Consider the following 14,499-nt stretch of genomic DNA (forward strand, 5'->3'; position numbering starts at 1 on the left):
AAAAATGCCTACATTTCGGCCTTGACATCCTCAGATGTCTACCAAGAAAGAAGGATAGTAAGGCATAGTGTATACTACAGGGTAGTGGAAACAGTCATTGTGTACAGAGCCAAAGAGCCCTGGGTTCAGATCCATCACGTCCTCTGTGGCTGTCTCATGCACAGAGCTGAAACTCTACATCAGAGTCCAAGAGCCATTGTTACATGTAACCCAAACAGCTCTGTATTAATGCTCAAGGGTAACTAGTTTATTATTTACAATTAGCAGTTCATTATCTTGAAGACAATTCCTTAGACACAAACACATTTATTCTACGTTCTCTTTAAACAGGACAGATATATACATTACATTACTAAAGGACTGAGGAACAAACTACAGTGAGGAGTAATTCTAAGGGAAAAATGATCTCTATAAGAAAACAAACCACATTCCTATAAAATTGAGAATAAAAAACAGTAAGATGCTTCCATTTTTTTATTTTTAAAAAATCAACTCATGTAAAATAATTCATCAAATCATAAAAAGGTGTAGAAACAAAAAGTCAAATATCAGTTTTAAAAATATCTGACACACTATAATGTGTGTATATGGCCTCTTAAATAATTTAAGATTAGCTCCATATTAAACACTCAGCTTTTCTCACATTGTTGCAAACCCAAATATTGTTCTAACCAGAGTCAAAAATGGTCTTTTTAACAATATAAAGATGGAACTCAAACAGAACTCCTCTTAGCAGTGCCATCTTAACTTCTGCTGCATTACCCAAAACAGTGGGTTTTCAAGAACTGGATCTTTCTAAGCCCATTTTTATTTCTAAAACTTCACTATTTGATTATATTCATTGTAGAAAAATGTGAAGAAATGGAAAAAGTAAAAATTATCCAGTATCCCTCTTCCCAAATACAGTAACAGAAGAGTGCATATATTTCTTTCTAGTCTTTGTACATAACTGTAGAATTTTAAAACAAAATTAGTACTGTAAAATGCTTACATATCCTCATTCCATATTATATAGCAGCAATGTGTTTTGTACATTATGTGAAGCCATGATGTTCAGTTGGCTGCTTCACAGTCTAATTAAGAGCTTGACCATGATTTACCTCCATCTGTTAGATATTCAGATTGTTTTGAATATTTGCTATGATAACTATGTTATACATCCTTCTTTATTCATAATTATTTATATGTATCTCTGATAATTCCTTAAAGATAAATTCCCAGGAGTTTAACCAGCACAAAGACTATTTTTTAAGCCTTTGATACATTTTAACCAAACTGCCCTCCAAAAAAATTATACCAACTTACAGTCACACCAGTAAACAGTCCAAGAGCTTTTCTTCTTCAAATTCCTTGGCAGCATAGGAATATTACTACCTTTATTGCTACAGATTTAATAGGGGAATGGTGAAAGGTGTCTTCTTTTTTTTCTTTTCTATAAGTATAATTTGCTTTCCTTCTATTATTTGAAGCAGTCCAAGTCTTTGAGAAGGCATCTCTGATGAATGCAATGTCTTATCACGTCTTCCTTGGGCAGCAAGGGCATGAAAGCTGCATATCTTTTCTATGTTTTCTCAAGCAGGAATTCACAAAAGGACTGGAATTTCAAAGCCTCCTGGTCTTCTGGGCAGCCATGCTATGTTAATGTCTTGGTAACAAAACAGAACACTGGGCCGTTTTCTGAAAGGAAGTAGGCACAGATTATGATTAATCAAACAATTACTACAGGCAGGAATTCTCATGCTTGGGGGCATGATAATCACCTGAAGTGCTTATTACCACTTTGATTTTTATAGAGTGAGGACTCATGGGATATATACTTGATAAACTCTCCAGAAAATTCTCATATTCACTGAAAGTTTAATAATCACTAACCACATCTTTTTTTAACTATTAGTTCCTCATTCTCCTTTCATGTAAAGTGAGGTTCAGAATGTTTATCTCAGAGGACTGTTCTGATTCTCACTTATCTCCACCCCTGCCCCTTTACATCCACTAGGACATATCTTATACACCAACCCCTAGGCCTTTGTCTTATTCTGCTGAAAAATGCCACTGAAATGTTAATATGCAAGTATCTCCAAATAGACTAGGAGCTTCACCACAGCGTCTTAAATATCTGTGTAAACCATAGCTTGACATACAGCTGGTGCTCTCTAAGTGATTCTGAAATGAATTAGTGAATTAACAATACACACTTCAGTGTTCAGAGAGCTGAAAATACTGCCTTGGAATAAGGGATTATTAGTATGGTGTTCCTTATATGTTACAGAATGGAGGCCATGATTCTCAGTTTTGTCTAGAGTAGCAATTCTTCATTTTCTCTCTTCTACACATATTAACCCTTTTAAAAAATTCTGTTTTACACACACTTTCAGAAGCTTCACAGAAGGAATAGAGAACACCAATCTAGTATCCAAACATTTTTACTTAAAAATGAAGCTGAAATAATAAATTTACTCCTTGACAAATTATCTTTGAAAGTTCAAGGGACTATGGTCAAAATGGGGTCAGAAACCTTAAAAAAACAAAAAACCAAAAAAAAACCAAACCCCAGACCTCACCATCCCATCCTGCAGGTAACAGCCTCAGCAGTACCAAAAGTATGAATCACATTTCCTGCCAGTCAAGTGTGTTTGTTTAGATAAGCCAAAGTCATGCTCTTCTATTGCATTACACTCATTACATTTCACCAGCTGTAACTGTTTCTAGTTTAAAGTGACATTCTCCAATTCCTAGGACTTATTTTCTGTTCCCCTTTTCTTCATCCATATAAAAAGTTGCCTATATTTCAATTATGATGAAATAATTCATGAGGGAAAGGACCTATCATTAAAGAACATTTATCTTCTAAGTAGATAGGCTGAAACCAACAGATGTGTTTCCTGCTCCTTATGGATTTAAAATCTAGTAGGATGGGGAATACATGTGACTCCATGGCTGATTCATGTCTATGTATGACAAAACCCACTGAAATGTTGTGAAGTAATTAGCCTCCAACTAATTAAAAAAAGAAAAAAGAACAAACAAACAAAAAATCTAGTAGGGAAGACAGATTACAAAATGCCAGTATTCCTGACTTTGCCAATCTTCAAGGCTGAGAGACATTTTATTACACTGGTTTTCTGGAGCCTGCTTATACCAGCTTGTAAAAACCCATTATGTATATCAGTTCGCAGCTTACCAGTGGCTTCGTGTTGGTAGCTTGAAATGGGCTGTGCAAGAGCATTTATACCATGGCAGTCAGCAAACTGCAAATCATGGCTCCTCCATGCCCAGCAGTTGGCAGTCATTTACTACCACAGTATCGTCATCACACTAAAACAGTGGCTGTCATTCCAGGGTTCCTCGGTGGTTATTCAGGTTGAGAGGGCTTTTATCAACTTTTCAAATACTCTCTCAACTGTAAGACCTAAAAGTAGAGATGTATTCTAGGAGACCTTTGGATGTGCTGGCTACCCTCTTTGGATAGTAGGTGAATATAACATCTGATCAATTTCAGCCAACCCCTTATCTAAGGTGGTTAATCAAGAGTCACAAGAGGTCCAGATAAAAACCACACATCTGAGCTCAGCAATCAGTACAAATCATATTCTGGGAATTACTACTAGAGTTGAAAAGCTACCAATCTGCAACCCTCCACATGTTTATTACTATCTTAGTTTGTGTGACGCAACATTAACTGTAAGTAGACAATCCCTGGCACCATTTTGGTATTGTATACCAGTGTTTTGGCTTTAAAGGCTGCCAGTACTTAGCATGGATCTGCCAAAGAGAAAACAGCCTTGTCTACAGTGTAATACATGTACAGAGCAAACACTAGCAATCTTCTGAAGTAAAATTTAGGGATACACTGCAAAGCGGGACAGTGTCAAGAACCTGATAGACTAGATAATAAAACTCCTTCACCTCAACTTAGTGCTCTTGTATTACCAGCCAGAATACATCTCTCTTCCATTTATGGTTAGTATGCTAGTAAATGACACGAAAACATGTAGAAAACATCTAATCTAGTATAAAATACATGAAGAGATGGACCAAGGGTCCAGTGGAAATTAGAGAAAAGGGCAGCTGAGAGTCTATGGAAGTGTCTGCTTGCAGATGGAGAGGATACTTACCTTCATGTTATGGAGGGTTTCTGACCATTCCATGGATCCTATTTGAGGTATGGCAGTGAGAAGTAAGCTTTTGGCTTTATTGGCATTTTCTTTCAGGGTCTTTAAGACCCGGTCCACTGAAACCTAGAGAAACAACAGCACAGGACATTACCAGCAATTTAAAATTCCACTGCTTTCCACAGAACATTTTTTTCTGAGTTCCTACCCAATCTGTTGAAGTCAGTTTACTCCCAAGAACTTGAACCCAAGTTCTGCATTTATCAGGGGAGAGGTCACAGAGAAATCCAATGACATCTCTGAAAAGCACTAGTTTTCAGCATGGTGTCTGAGAAAGCTTTCCAGTTGTATGATGTGTTGGCGTGGCCTCGAAAGCTTGTGGCTCTTCTCATGTGCAGAAAATGGATTCCAGTTTTAAAACTGTTGCTATGTTGGCTAAATCAGAAGATAAGAACATTTCCCTTTAGAGAAGTCTTTAAGCTAATAAAAATGATGGAATCAAAGTATCACCATTTTTATAAATTAATGGATGGGCTGTTAACATCACAAAACCAGAAACCCAAACCAAACAGTCCACTTTCATGAGCTTCCTTGTGGATGATGATGTTAGAACTAGTCAAATCTCTGGATCCTGCTGCCAATTTACAGAAAATATAGAACACTGCGAAACTGGATAAACCATCCTAAGGAGATGATTTCAGCAATTCAGACTGTGGGAAACTCTATAGGACAAATGACCTGGTTTCTTTTAAGAACACCTGGAAGCAAAAAATCACTTACGCTATTTGAGATAACTAGAAAATTGAACTTTGCCTGGATATATTTAGGAATTATTGTTGGACTGTGATAACGGCAATGTGGTTATGTTAGATGTCTCCTAAAATGTTCACGGATAAGATCATGGATCAGCGTGTAGATGAAACATGGTTGGCTTAAAGTTGTTATGTTTATGACTGAAGTTGGATGTCAGATTCACGGATGCTGACCCCATTGCTTCTGTGTATGACTGAAATTGCTTCCTAAGGAAGCTGAAGGAAGTTGAGTATAAGACAGATGACCAGAAAGAGTACTTGTCATGCTTTTAACTATGCTTAGAAGAAACCCAAGATTCAAGAGCACCATGATTATACCTTCCTATTCCTTCCTAGACCCTGTCCACAACGTGGAGATGTGTTTACAACAAAATGGTAAGCACTGTAGCAGACAGCAGTGTCACCACTGTGGGAGGGATCACAGGACAAGGTGGCGGCCACCTGGGTGCCTGCCAGGTAGGAAACTTCAAATGCAGCCTTGTGAAACAACCAAGAGATTTATTATATTTTACTCTTTTCCTCATACTTTGTGACTGCGATTTCTATATAGAGTCTGACCTCCTTTTCCTCTTTGTTTTTGCTGCTGCACTCCACCCAAAATGTCCTTTCTGCTTTCTCACAATGAATTTTAACTTGGTCAACATCCCACTTAAATCTCAAAAGTTTTCTTTGGAAACTGCATCCCTCCACCATTCCATCATACCTATCACCTGACTCTGGCCCTCTTAGGAGCCAGTACTATGCTGTGCGTGCTAAGTCACTTCAGCCGTGTCCAACTCTTTGCGACCCTATAGACTGCAGCCATGGGACTGTCCATGGGATTCTCCAGGCAAGAATACTGCAGTGGGTTGCCATGCCCTCCTCCAGGGGATCTTCCTGACCCAGGAATTGAACCTGTATCTCTTGTCTCCTACATTGGCAGGCGGGTTCTTTACCATTAGTGCCACCTGGGAAGCCCTAGTACTATACTAGTGGCTCCGTATTTATCATGTTTAATTCTTCCAGTAATCCTACAAGGTCAGAAATGTAATTAACAACCCCCACTCATGTGGAAGGGTTAAATAACTCACCCAATATTACAAGTAAAAAGAACAACGGGCATTTGAAGAAGGGGTTAGGCAACTCTAGAACCATGGCATGCTGCACATCTGGTTTAAAGCACAGTGACACACATGGCTGACTGAGATGATGCCATCGTTGTCTATGCTTTCCTTGTGGCATTTAACATTACTTGCTTTCGTGCCTTACCCCTTACACAGAGCTTAGTTTTTTTGCTTTTAACTGAAGTAGCTCCAATTGACTGTTTTCCAAACCTCATGTGGCCTACTAAATGAAGCACCATTAGCTCTGCAAAGGAGACAAATGTTATGAGACCATGCAGAAAGCCACAGGCAGGAAGCAGTCTGCTCTTGGGGAGTGGCAGAGGCTGGAGCCTCCTATTAACTGGAAGCAGCTTCTCAGCATCATGAGGCCGAGCTGCCCCGGAGGTGACCAAAGCTGCCAAGTCAGAGACTACGCTGGGTCAGGATTTGCAAATCTCTTAAGTAACAAACATCCTCAAAGAATCTGTGTTCATCTCTGACCTAAATTCCATACCCATGGATGGAGAGGCAGCTAGAATAACTTAGCTCGTTTTACATGAAATTGGATGGTGAAACAAGCAGCTCTGAGATGGTGGTACGGTCCCCCTAGAGATGTCACCTCCCCTAAATGTGTCCAGAACAGCCACTGCCATACTTCTTCGTTCAAAATTTCTTGGCTGCAGTTTTGTCCTTTTCTCTTTTTAAAATGAGATAAATGATAAGACAAATGGTCTGGTTTCTTCAAGTAAAATGCAAGGAATGAGTAGGGAGGAGGAGAATATTAGATTAAAGATTTAAGAGGCTTATTATTCAAATACAATGTGTGGATTATAAGGGATCCTGATTTGAACAGTTAAAAATTATGAGACAAGAGGGAAAATGTGACAAGTCTGGACATTTGATTATATTAAAGAATTAATATCACTAATTTTTTGTACAACAGTGGTGGTGTGGTTTTAAAAAATTATTTTTAAAAGGGAGGCCTTTTAGAAAAATTTACTTTAAAATCACGAGGGTAGGGAGAGAAAACTGAGTACGGGCATGTAAATGAGTCGGGAGTTCCCACGGCTGATGATCGCGGGAAGGTGGGCGATGGGTAACGGGGGGTTCACTATGCTAAACTCTACTTTCGTAGAGGTTTTAAAGTTTTCTACAGAGGAAATATTTGTTTTGGAAGCCTGACCTCAGTGGCCCACTATCCTCAAATACCAGCTGGATCTTGCTGTTTTTTTCTGCTTCAAAACCCCCTCACTGACCTCCCATCTGAAATCCTTACATAGTCTACATGGCCCTGCCTCCCTCTTCCCCTCCTCACCTCTCCAGCATGGCCATCTTTCCCATCACACTTAGGCCAGGCTTCCTGGATGTCAAGTATTTAGTTGGGCCAATTCGATACATACTTCTGTATCTTACCACACCATTTCTGTAGAACCCCGAGCCTTCTCACGTTGGTTTGTTTGACCTCTACCCTGTTCCTTCAAAACCCCAGAATGTCGTTTCCCTATGGACTTGTCCGTCTGCTATTCTATTTTTATACCAAGCATAGTACCCATGCATGGCAGGTTAGGCATGAATACAAAATCCTCTTACCAGGAAGAGGTACATTAATAGGTTTCCCTGCTACATAATAAACAGGAGCATAAAGAACTTATAACCAAGTCTTTATCGTAACGTAAGGGCTGAGTCTCAGTAAGATTCCCAACACACCTACATGTTTACAATGTACTCTTCCCTGTTGATCCTTGCATAAGTGTCCTTTCATTCTCTATGAAGATTTTGTTCTTTCAATGGAAACTACAGAGAAAAACATCTGGTAACACCTAATGACAATGTATAAAAAGCTGACTTTAAAACTTGGTATAAAGTCGCTTTCTGGAACTAATGTAATAGAAACAAAGAGTTAAGGCACTCTCTCACTGGCTCTCATGGCACATGGAAACCCAGGCCATACATGTACCAAAGAGAATTCCACTTACCGCTTCCTCATGCTCCTTCCAGCAATCATAATCTGTTGCCATGGCGATACTTGCATAGCAAATTCCAACCTCCTTAGCAAGAACCACCTCTGGAACTGTGGTCATGTTGATAACATCCGCCCCCCAGGTTTGGAACATGATGCTTTCTGCCCGGGAGCTGAAACGAGGTCCCTCGATGGTGATGACTGTCCCTTTTGAGTGGCACCTGAGTCCTAGCTTCTTAGCAGTCTCTATGAGGACCTGGAACAGAAAGAACCAAACTCAAGACATACAAACAGAAGTTGAGCTTTGTTTTTTCTTCCCTGCTACTTTAAAAGATTCTTACTATACATACCCAGTACTTGCAGGCCCTCAAAGAGAACCTGGGCGATCACAGAAGGGAGTTTCCTAGCTCCCTATCCATTTACATAATGCTCTGTCCCACCCAGTCTCTGCTGCTAAGTCGCTTCAGTCGTGTCTGACCCCTGTGCGACCCCACAGACGGCAGCCCACCAGGCTCCGCCATCCCTGGGATTCTCCAGGCAAGAACACTGGAGTGGGTTGCCATTTCCTTCTCCAATGCATGAGAGTGAAAAGTGAAAGTGAAGTCGCTCAGTCGTGTCCAACTCTTCCTGACTCCATGGACTGCAGCCTACCAGGCTCCTCTGCCCATGGGATTTTCCAGGCAAGAGTACTGGAGTGGGGTGCCATTGCACAGCAATAAGAGCAAACAGTGGGCTTTTTCTTTACACCAGGCATTTGTTTACATGCTTTAATCTCACTTTTTAGCTGCTTTAATAGATTATCATGGACTGTGAATGTGGGCTTGAGTCTGAGCTCTTAACCTTCAAGGCTACACAAGGCACCCTCCTCATCCACATCTCAGAGATGTGCAGAGTGAAGTTTCCAAGCTCCTGAGAAACTCATTCTCACTGCTCTTCTATACAAAACCTGAGGGCTTTTGTGAAAACTTTCTGGGGGTAGAAAGTGCTTTCATAATCTCTTTGCCTGCTGCCTCTCTAAAGACATACAGCAGGAAAAAGCAGAACAGAGCTATGCTGATTTCTTCTATCCAGAGATAAACTTATCTTGGCATCCCTTTAGAGGCAAGGCCATATGAGTTTAGAAACATGATTTAAAAGTTTGATAATTTTTTCTAGTGTCTAATAATGTATATCTAATTTAATTTCATTTTTCTCTTACTCTGTGCTTAAACATTCCTGTTTAACTGAAAAAAAGTTAGTCCTTTAAACTTAACTGTTAAAGTACTGCCAAGAATTCACTTAACCTATGTCTTAGTTTTTTCATCAGTGATATGGGAGTGATAATACAATTCAGAGATATTGTGAAGATTAAATGAGCTAAGGAGTATACTTCCACTTCCCTGGTGGCTCAGATAGTAGAGAATCTGCCTGAAATACAGCAGAAGCAGGTTCAATCCCTGGCCTGGGAAGATCCCCTGGAGAAGGAAATGGCAACCCACTCCAGTACTCTTGCCTGGAGAATCCCATGGACAGAGGAGCCTGGTGGGCTACGGTCTTTGGGATTGCAAAGAGCTTGACACAACTGGGCAACACTTTCAAGGAATACATGGCAAGGAGTGCCCAACACAATATATAAATGCTTAACTGCTCTTCTAATTATCTTTTTTAATTAATCATTTTGGCTGCACTGGGTCTTGGTTGCTGTGCAGGCTTCCTCTAGGTGCAGCGCCTGGGCTTCTCATTGTGGTGGGTTCTCCTGCTACGGCGCACAGGCTCTAGGACGTGCGGGCATCAGTAGTTGCAGCTCACCGGCTCTAGAGCACGGGCTCACTGGTTGTGGTGCGGAGCCCTAGTTGCACCGTGACACATGGAGTCCTCCCAGACCAGGGATCGAACCCATGTTCCCTGCATTGGCAGGGGGATTATTAACCACTGGACCACCTCGGAAGTCCTCTTCAAATGATTAACACTGGCAGCGTCTACACATTTCCCAAGTAACTGGTCAAAGTTCCTAGGATACTATATACAAAATGGAATGACTCAAAGTCAATAGAAGGCTCCAATCTAGGCCAAAGTCTTGCCTGCACATGTTTGAACCACACAGGCAAATTAACCTATTTCCTTAAAAATAACATTAGACTATGGCAATAGAAGAAAAAATTTTAATAAGAGCCTTGGCAACTCTAAATTTAGAACCGTGACAAGCCCTAGCCAATGACTAGTTGATGCTCCATCATGTTTGTTTATCCTGTACATGCTGAAAATAAGACTATGCTAAATCAAAACTGTTTCTTAAGGAGCATAGGTTATAAATAATAAGCCTTATTCAATCACTCGTTCCACTGCTGTCCCCACCCGCTTTCAAAATTAAGGTATAACCAGCCCAGTCCTGTCTTCATTAAATGTCTTTAAAAGTCCCAAATAACTGAGCTGTATGTCTTGGCCAAACTTCAGAGTGCTTCTGAAGATGTGTGAAAGAAGATCACAGTTCTCGCAAGCCAGTGGCATATGGCATGTAAGTCTTCACCATCACCCTGGGGTGGGTGCCACGCTGGGGAGGAGGATTGGAGGCTTATGGGCAAGGCCCAGCCAGTGGCAGACACTGAGGGCTTGCCATCCGAGGCAGCACTTTGCACTCCCACACAAACAGATAATGCCATTGTAAGGTGCCAGAAATACAACTCCAGCCTGAGAAGTCTCTTTAATGTATCAGGACTTTTTGAAGAAATTTGTTTTAGATTACCTTTTGACGAGAAGTGACACTTGTTTTCGGAATAGGTAATACTTGCACATGGTACAAAATGTAAACAGTACAAAGGTTCTTATTCTGTGACAAGTATTTCTTCTGCCTGTATATGAGGGATTCAGTTTCTCCGTGGGAAATCACTGTTACTAGTTCTTTGGTCAGCTTTCCAGAAACACTCTATTTACACATAAATATTTTCATATTTATCTCTTTTATATACACATGCATGAATGCTCAGATGCTCAGTCATGTCTGACTCTTTGTGACCCTATGAACTGTAGCCTGCCAGGCTCCTCTGTCCATGAGATTTCCCAGGCAAGGATACTGGAGTGGGTTACCATTTCCTCCTCCAGGGGATCTTCCTGACCCAGGGATTGAACCCATGTCTCCTGCATTGCAGGTGGATTCTTTACCGCTGAGCCACCAGGGAAGCCCCTTATATATACACACATATTTAACACAAATGATAAGATACAGTACAACCACTATGTACCTTGCTTGCCAATGGACAATTCATCTTGACAATCTGTTGTCAGTACACAAAAGATCACAAGAATACTGAAAGTTTAAGTGATAATTACCAAGGGGCAACACCATCTACTCTTTACATTTTTGGATAGCATTTTTAAAATCCCTTTTAGGGTATATAAGAATAAAATAATATCCTGAAGGCCTCTCCCCGCCTCCCCATTTTCTTAAACTGCCTTCCCTAGCACTCTTTAAAATCGTTATGTGAGGGTCCTTAGCTTGGCTAGACTAATAATAGCTGAATTAATTCAGTCTCAAAGGGGGCCAAGCTGTATTACTGGAAACTGTCACCTAGCCACCACATTTACATGTACTCTGAATACCTCATTAGTACTTCCCTTACACACCTCTACCCCTAGTACCCAAATCACTGGGGCAGTACCTCAGATTTCCTATTAACATGCATATTCTCTCCCTAGTCTATTTCTTCCAAGCTTCCCCAATCTGAAGTGGACAAAAATGTTATTATGCACTTTGAACTTCTCTTGGAGAGCACATTTATTGTGTGGACAGATCTGTGTTTCAGAGATTAAGACTAACATCATTCTGATATATTCTGCTGATAACTGCCCAGGAACATGTACAGTTGATCCTTGAACAACACAGGATTGAACTGTGTGGTCTACGCTTACATGGAGTTTTTTCACAACAGATTTATGCTACAGTGCTGTTCACTCTGTGGGTTGGCTGAATCCTTGGACGCAGAACCGCCAGATATGGAGGGCCAACTGTACATTTATACTCAGATATTCAACTGCATGATGGGCCAGTGCCTCTAACCACACCCCACATTGTTCAAGGCTCAAATGTGTATCTAAACTCCTACTTAAAACTTAAAAAAATATGCTTTTCACAGAAGTCACAAAGAATAAACATGCAGTGATATATCTGAAATGGTTCCCTCCAATGCCTGGCTTTGGACTCTAGATTTCTGAGACCAGAGTGAGGTTATTTAAGGCACTCTAGCTTTGCCTGTAAAGAAGCTAGTTTCACATGATTATGCAAGGTTGAACATAAATCTGTGTTTCACATCAGGTGCTAAAATTATCTGAATGATTAACATGTTTAGGTATTTGTATTGTCTAAGTTAGTAGATTTTACTAGGCAGTTTGCTTCTGACAGTACTTCTGACCTACTAGGTGGCATTTGACTTTAAAATTTTGGGGTTATAAGAAAAGTACCATGGATGGACTTCTGAATTGTGGTAGCCATTTTTATTCTCTGAAAGCTAAGGCTGGGATTTCTCACTGTATACCACCACTGGCTTTTGTAAGGGTTGCCTCTACAGTCCTGAGATCTTACTATAATCCTGGAGAGGAGAGGAGACTGGACAGGAAAAGTCAAACTCAGCTCAAAGGCAAATGATGCCAATCTATTTATAGATTATTAATAACTGAATTCATAAAAGCAGTTACCAGTCACTAGATGTCTTATAACTGACAGGCATCACTCAAAGCACTTTATAAGTAAGTTAATTTTTTATCCTTCACAGTCCTGTAAGGTATCAATATGTTATCATTACTTTATTTTATAAATGAGGAAACCAGAGTCCAAGGTTCTGATCTAGAAACAAGCAACAATTAAGCTGAAGAATAAAGACCCGATCCTAAGAAGTCTGGTTCCAGAGTGTACACTCCATATTATGCTGTCTAAATTATTTTAAAAGGTATCCAGGTATCCTGACACTAAAATAAAAACTTCTTTTTTTTTCCATTTATTTTTATTAGTTGGAGGCTACTTAGTTTACAGTATTGTAGTGGTTTTTGCCATACACTGACATGAATCAGCCATGGATTTACATGTGTTCCCCATCCTGATCCCCCCTCCCTCCTCCCTGCCCATCCCATCCCTCTGGGTCTTCCCAGTGCACCAGCCCCGAGCACTTGTCTCATGCATCCAACCTGGGTAAAATAAAAACTTATTTAAAAAAAAAAAAAAAAGGCAGGTTGCAACTTTGAGCGATTCAGTTTACAGATGACTGAGAGTAGTGGAGGGATTGTTAACAAAGGGAAACAACTCTTCCTAAAACTTTGCATAAGAGAGACCACATGCTTGGCCAACTAATCTGTCTGTAGATGCCACCCCAAGCCCTCGTGACTTATTCTGGCGCACCTTCCAGAAAGATTACAAACCTCTCTTGTTTTAGGGCAGAATGGCTCAGCCATTGGAATATGGCACACTCCTCTGGCACAGGAATGATTTCCATCATAGAAGGTCTGAAGCCTTCTGGTAGTCCTACAAAATAAAGTAAAAAAAGTTATTTTTTTTAAAAATTACCTCTCCACCCTTCAGAGCTTGTAATCAGTTGTATCTAGGTTAGTATCTTGCTCCTCACTCTAGAATCCATAGTTCTGGATAGGCGGAAAGAAACTGTTTAAAAAAAGAGAGCTTCTTGATGGTACTTGACTTTTCTGGCTCTGGGTTGGTAGCAACCTGCTCCCCAACAGGAGTTAAAGTATCTGTGGTCTGGTGACTGTGACAGGATAACCACATTGAACATCAAGTCAACTGTGGGCTCAAGAGGCCAGGTATGAGCATTTTCCATCATCTCAGATCCAGAGGATTGTACAGTGAACCCCTTATATATATTTAGATTCAACAATTTCCTAAATTTCGCCAAACCTACTTCATTTATTGCAAATCCCAGACTTTGTCACTTTATCCCTACTTCAGATGGACTAAAGTATACGGATGATTTTCCATGGCAATGTCATTATCACAGTTGATAAAAATGACAATTCCTAAGTATTGTCTAATATATAGACCATGTGCCAATTTCCCTGGTGTCCTCAAAAAATAAAAAAATCTTTTTTCTTTTTTTAAAAACTGTTGCTTGGTTGTTTCATATTCCAAACAAGGTCCAAGGTTCAAATTTTGTTTGCACTTTACTGCCCTGTCACTAAATTGAGAGTAACTCCTGCCCTCCACCCTCAACCTTATTTTTTCATGCCTTTGATCCATTGAAGAAAGCAGCCATTCATCCGGCTCTGCATTTTGAAGCATCTGTCTCTGCTGTCTTGCTTAAACTTGTGCGTCTGCCTGCCAGAATTAATTCTAAAGTCTCATGAAAGTTCTAAAGTTAACTTTCTGATAAAACATTTTTGAGTCCATAAGAGAGTCCAAAATGAACCCAGTGCCAAGTCACCCAGCAACTTCTCTCTCAAAGTTTTCAGAATAAAGCACTTTTTATATCCATTGCACTGTTCTAAACTTGAACTCATGAGTAATATAGGAAAGAGAGTCCTCATTTTCCTAGAGAGGGGAGAGCAGGGTAGCAACA

The 14,499-nt window shown here is 40.2% G+C and overlaps 1 protein-coding gene across 1 annotated transcript in view; it reads right to left on the bottom strand.

The window, feature by feature from the left end:
- Nucleotides 1-225: 225 nt before the first annotated feature.
- The window catches only part of LOC133048919 (S-methyl-5'-thioadenosine phosphorylase-like), a 45,212-nt gene continuing 30,938 nt past the window's right edge, over nucleotides 226-14,499 (bottom strand). The window contains exons 5-8 of the mRNA XM_061132858.1: nucleotides 13,352-13,454; nucleotides 7,983-8,222; nucleotides 4,116-4,238; nucleotides 226-1,677 (exon numbers count right to left, since the gene is read on the bottom strand). Coding sequence (XP_060988841.1) covers nucleotides 1,639-1,677; nucleotides 4,116-4,238; nucleotides 7,983-8,222; nucleotides 13,352-13,454 — 505 coding nt within the window. The 3' untranslated portion in view covers nucleotides 226-1,638. The remainder of the gene's footprint in view (nucleotides 1,678-4,115; nucleotides 4,239-7,982; nucleotides 8,223-13,351; nucleotides 13,455-14,499) is intronic.

Source organism: Dama dama, chromosome 29, assembly GCF_033118175.1.
Source record: "Dama dama isolate Ldn47 chromosome 29, ASM3311817v1, whole genome shotgun sequence".
NCBI classification, from domain to species: domain Eukaryota; kingdom Metazoa; phylum Chordata; class Mammalia; order Artiodactyla; family Cervidae; genus Dama; species Dama dama.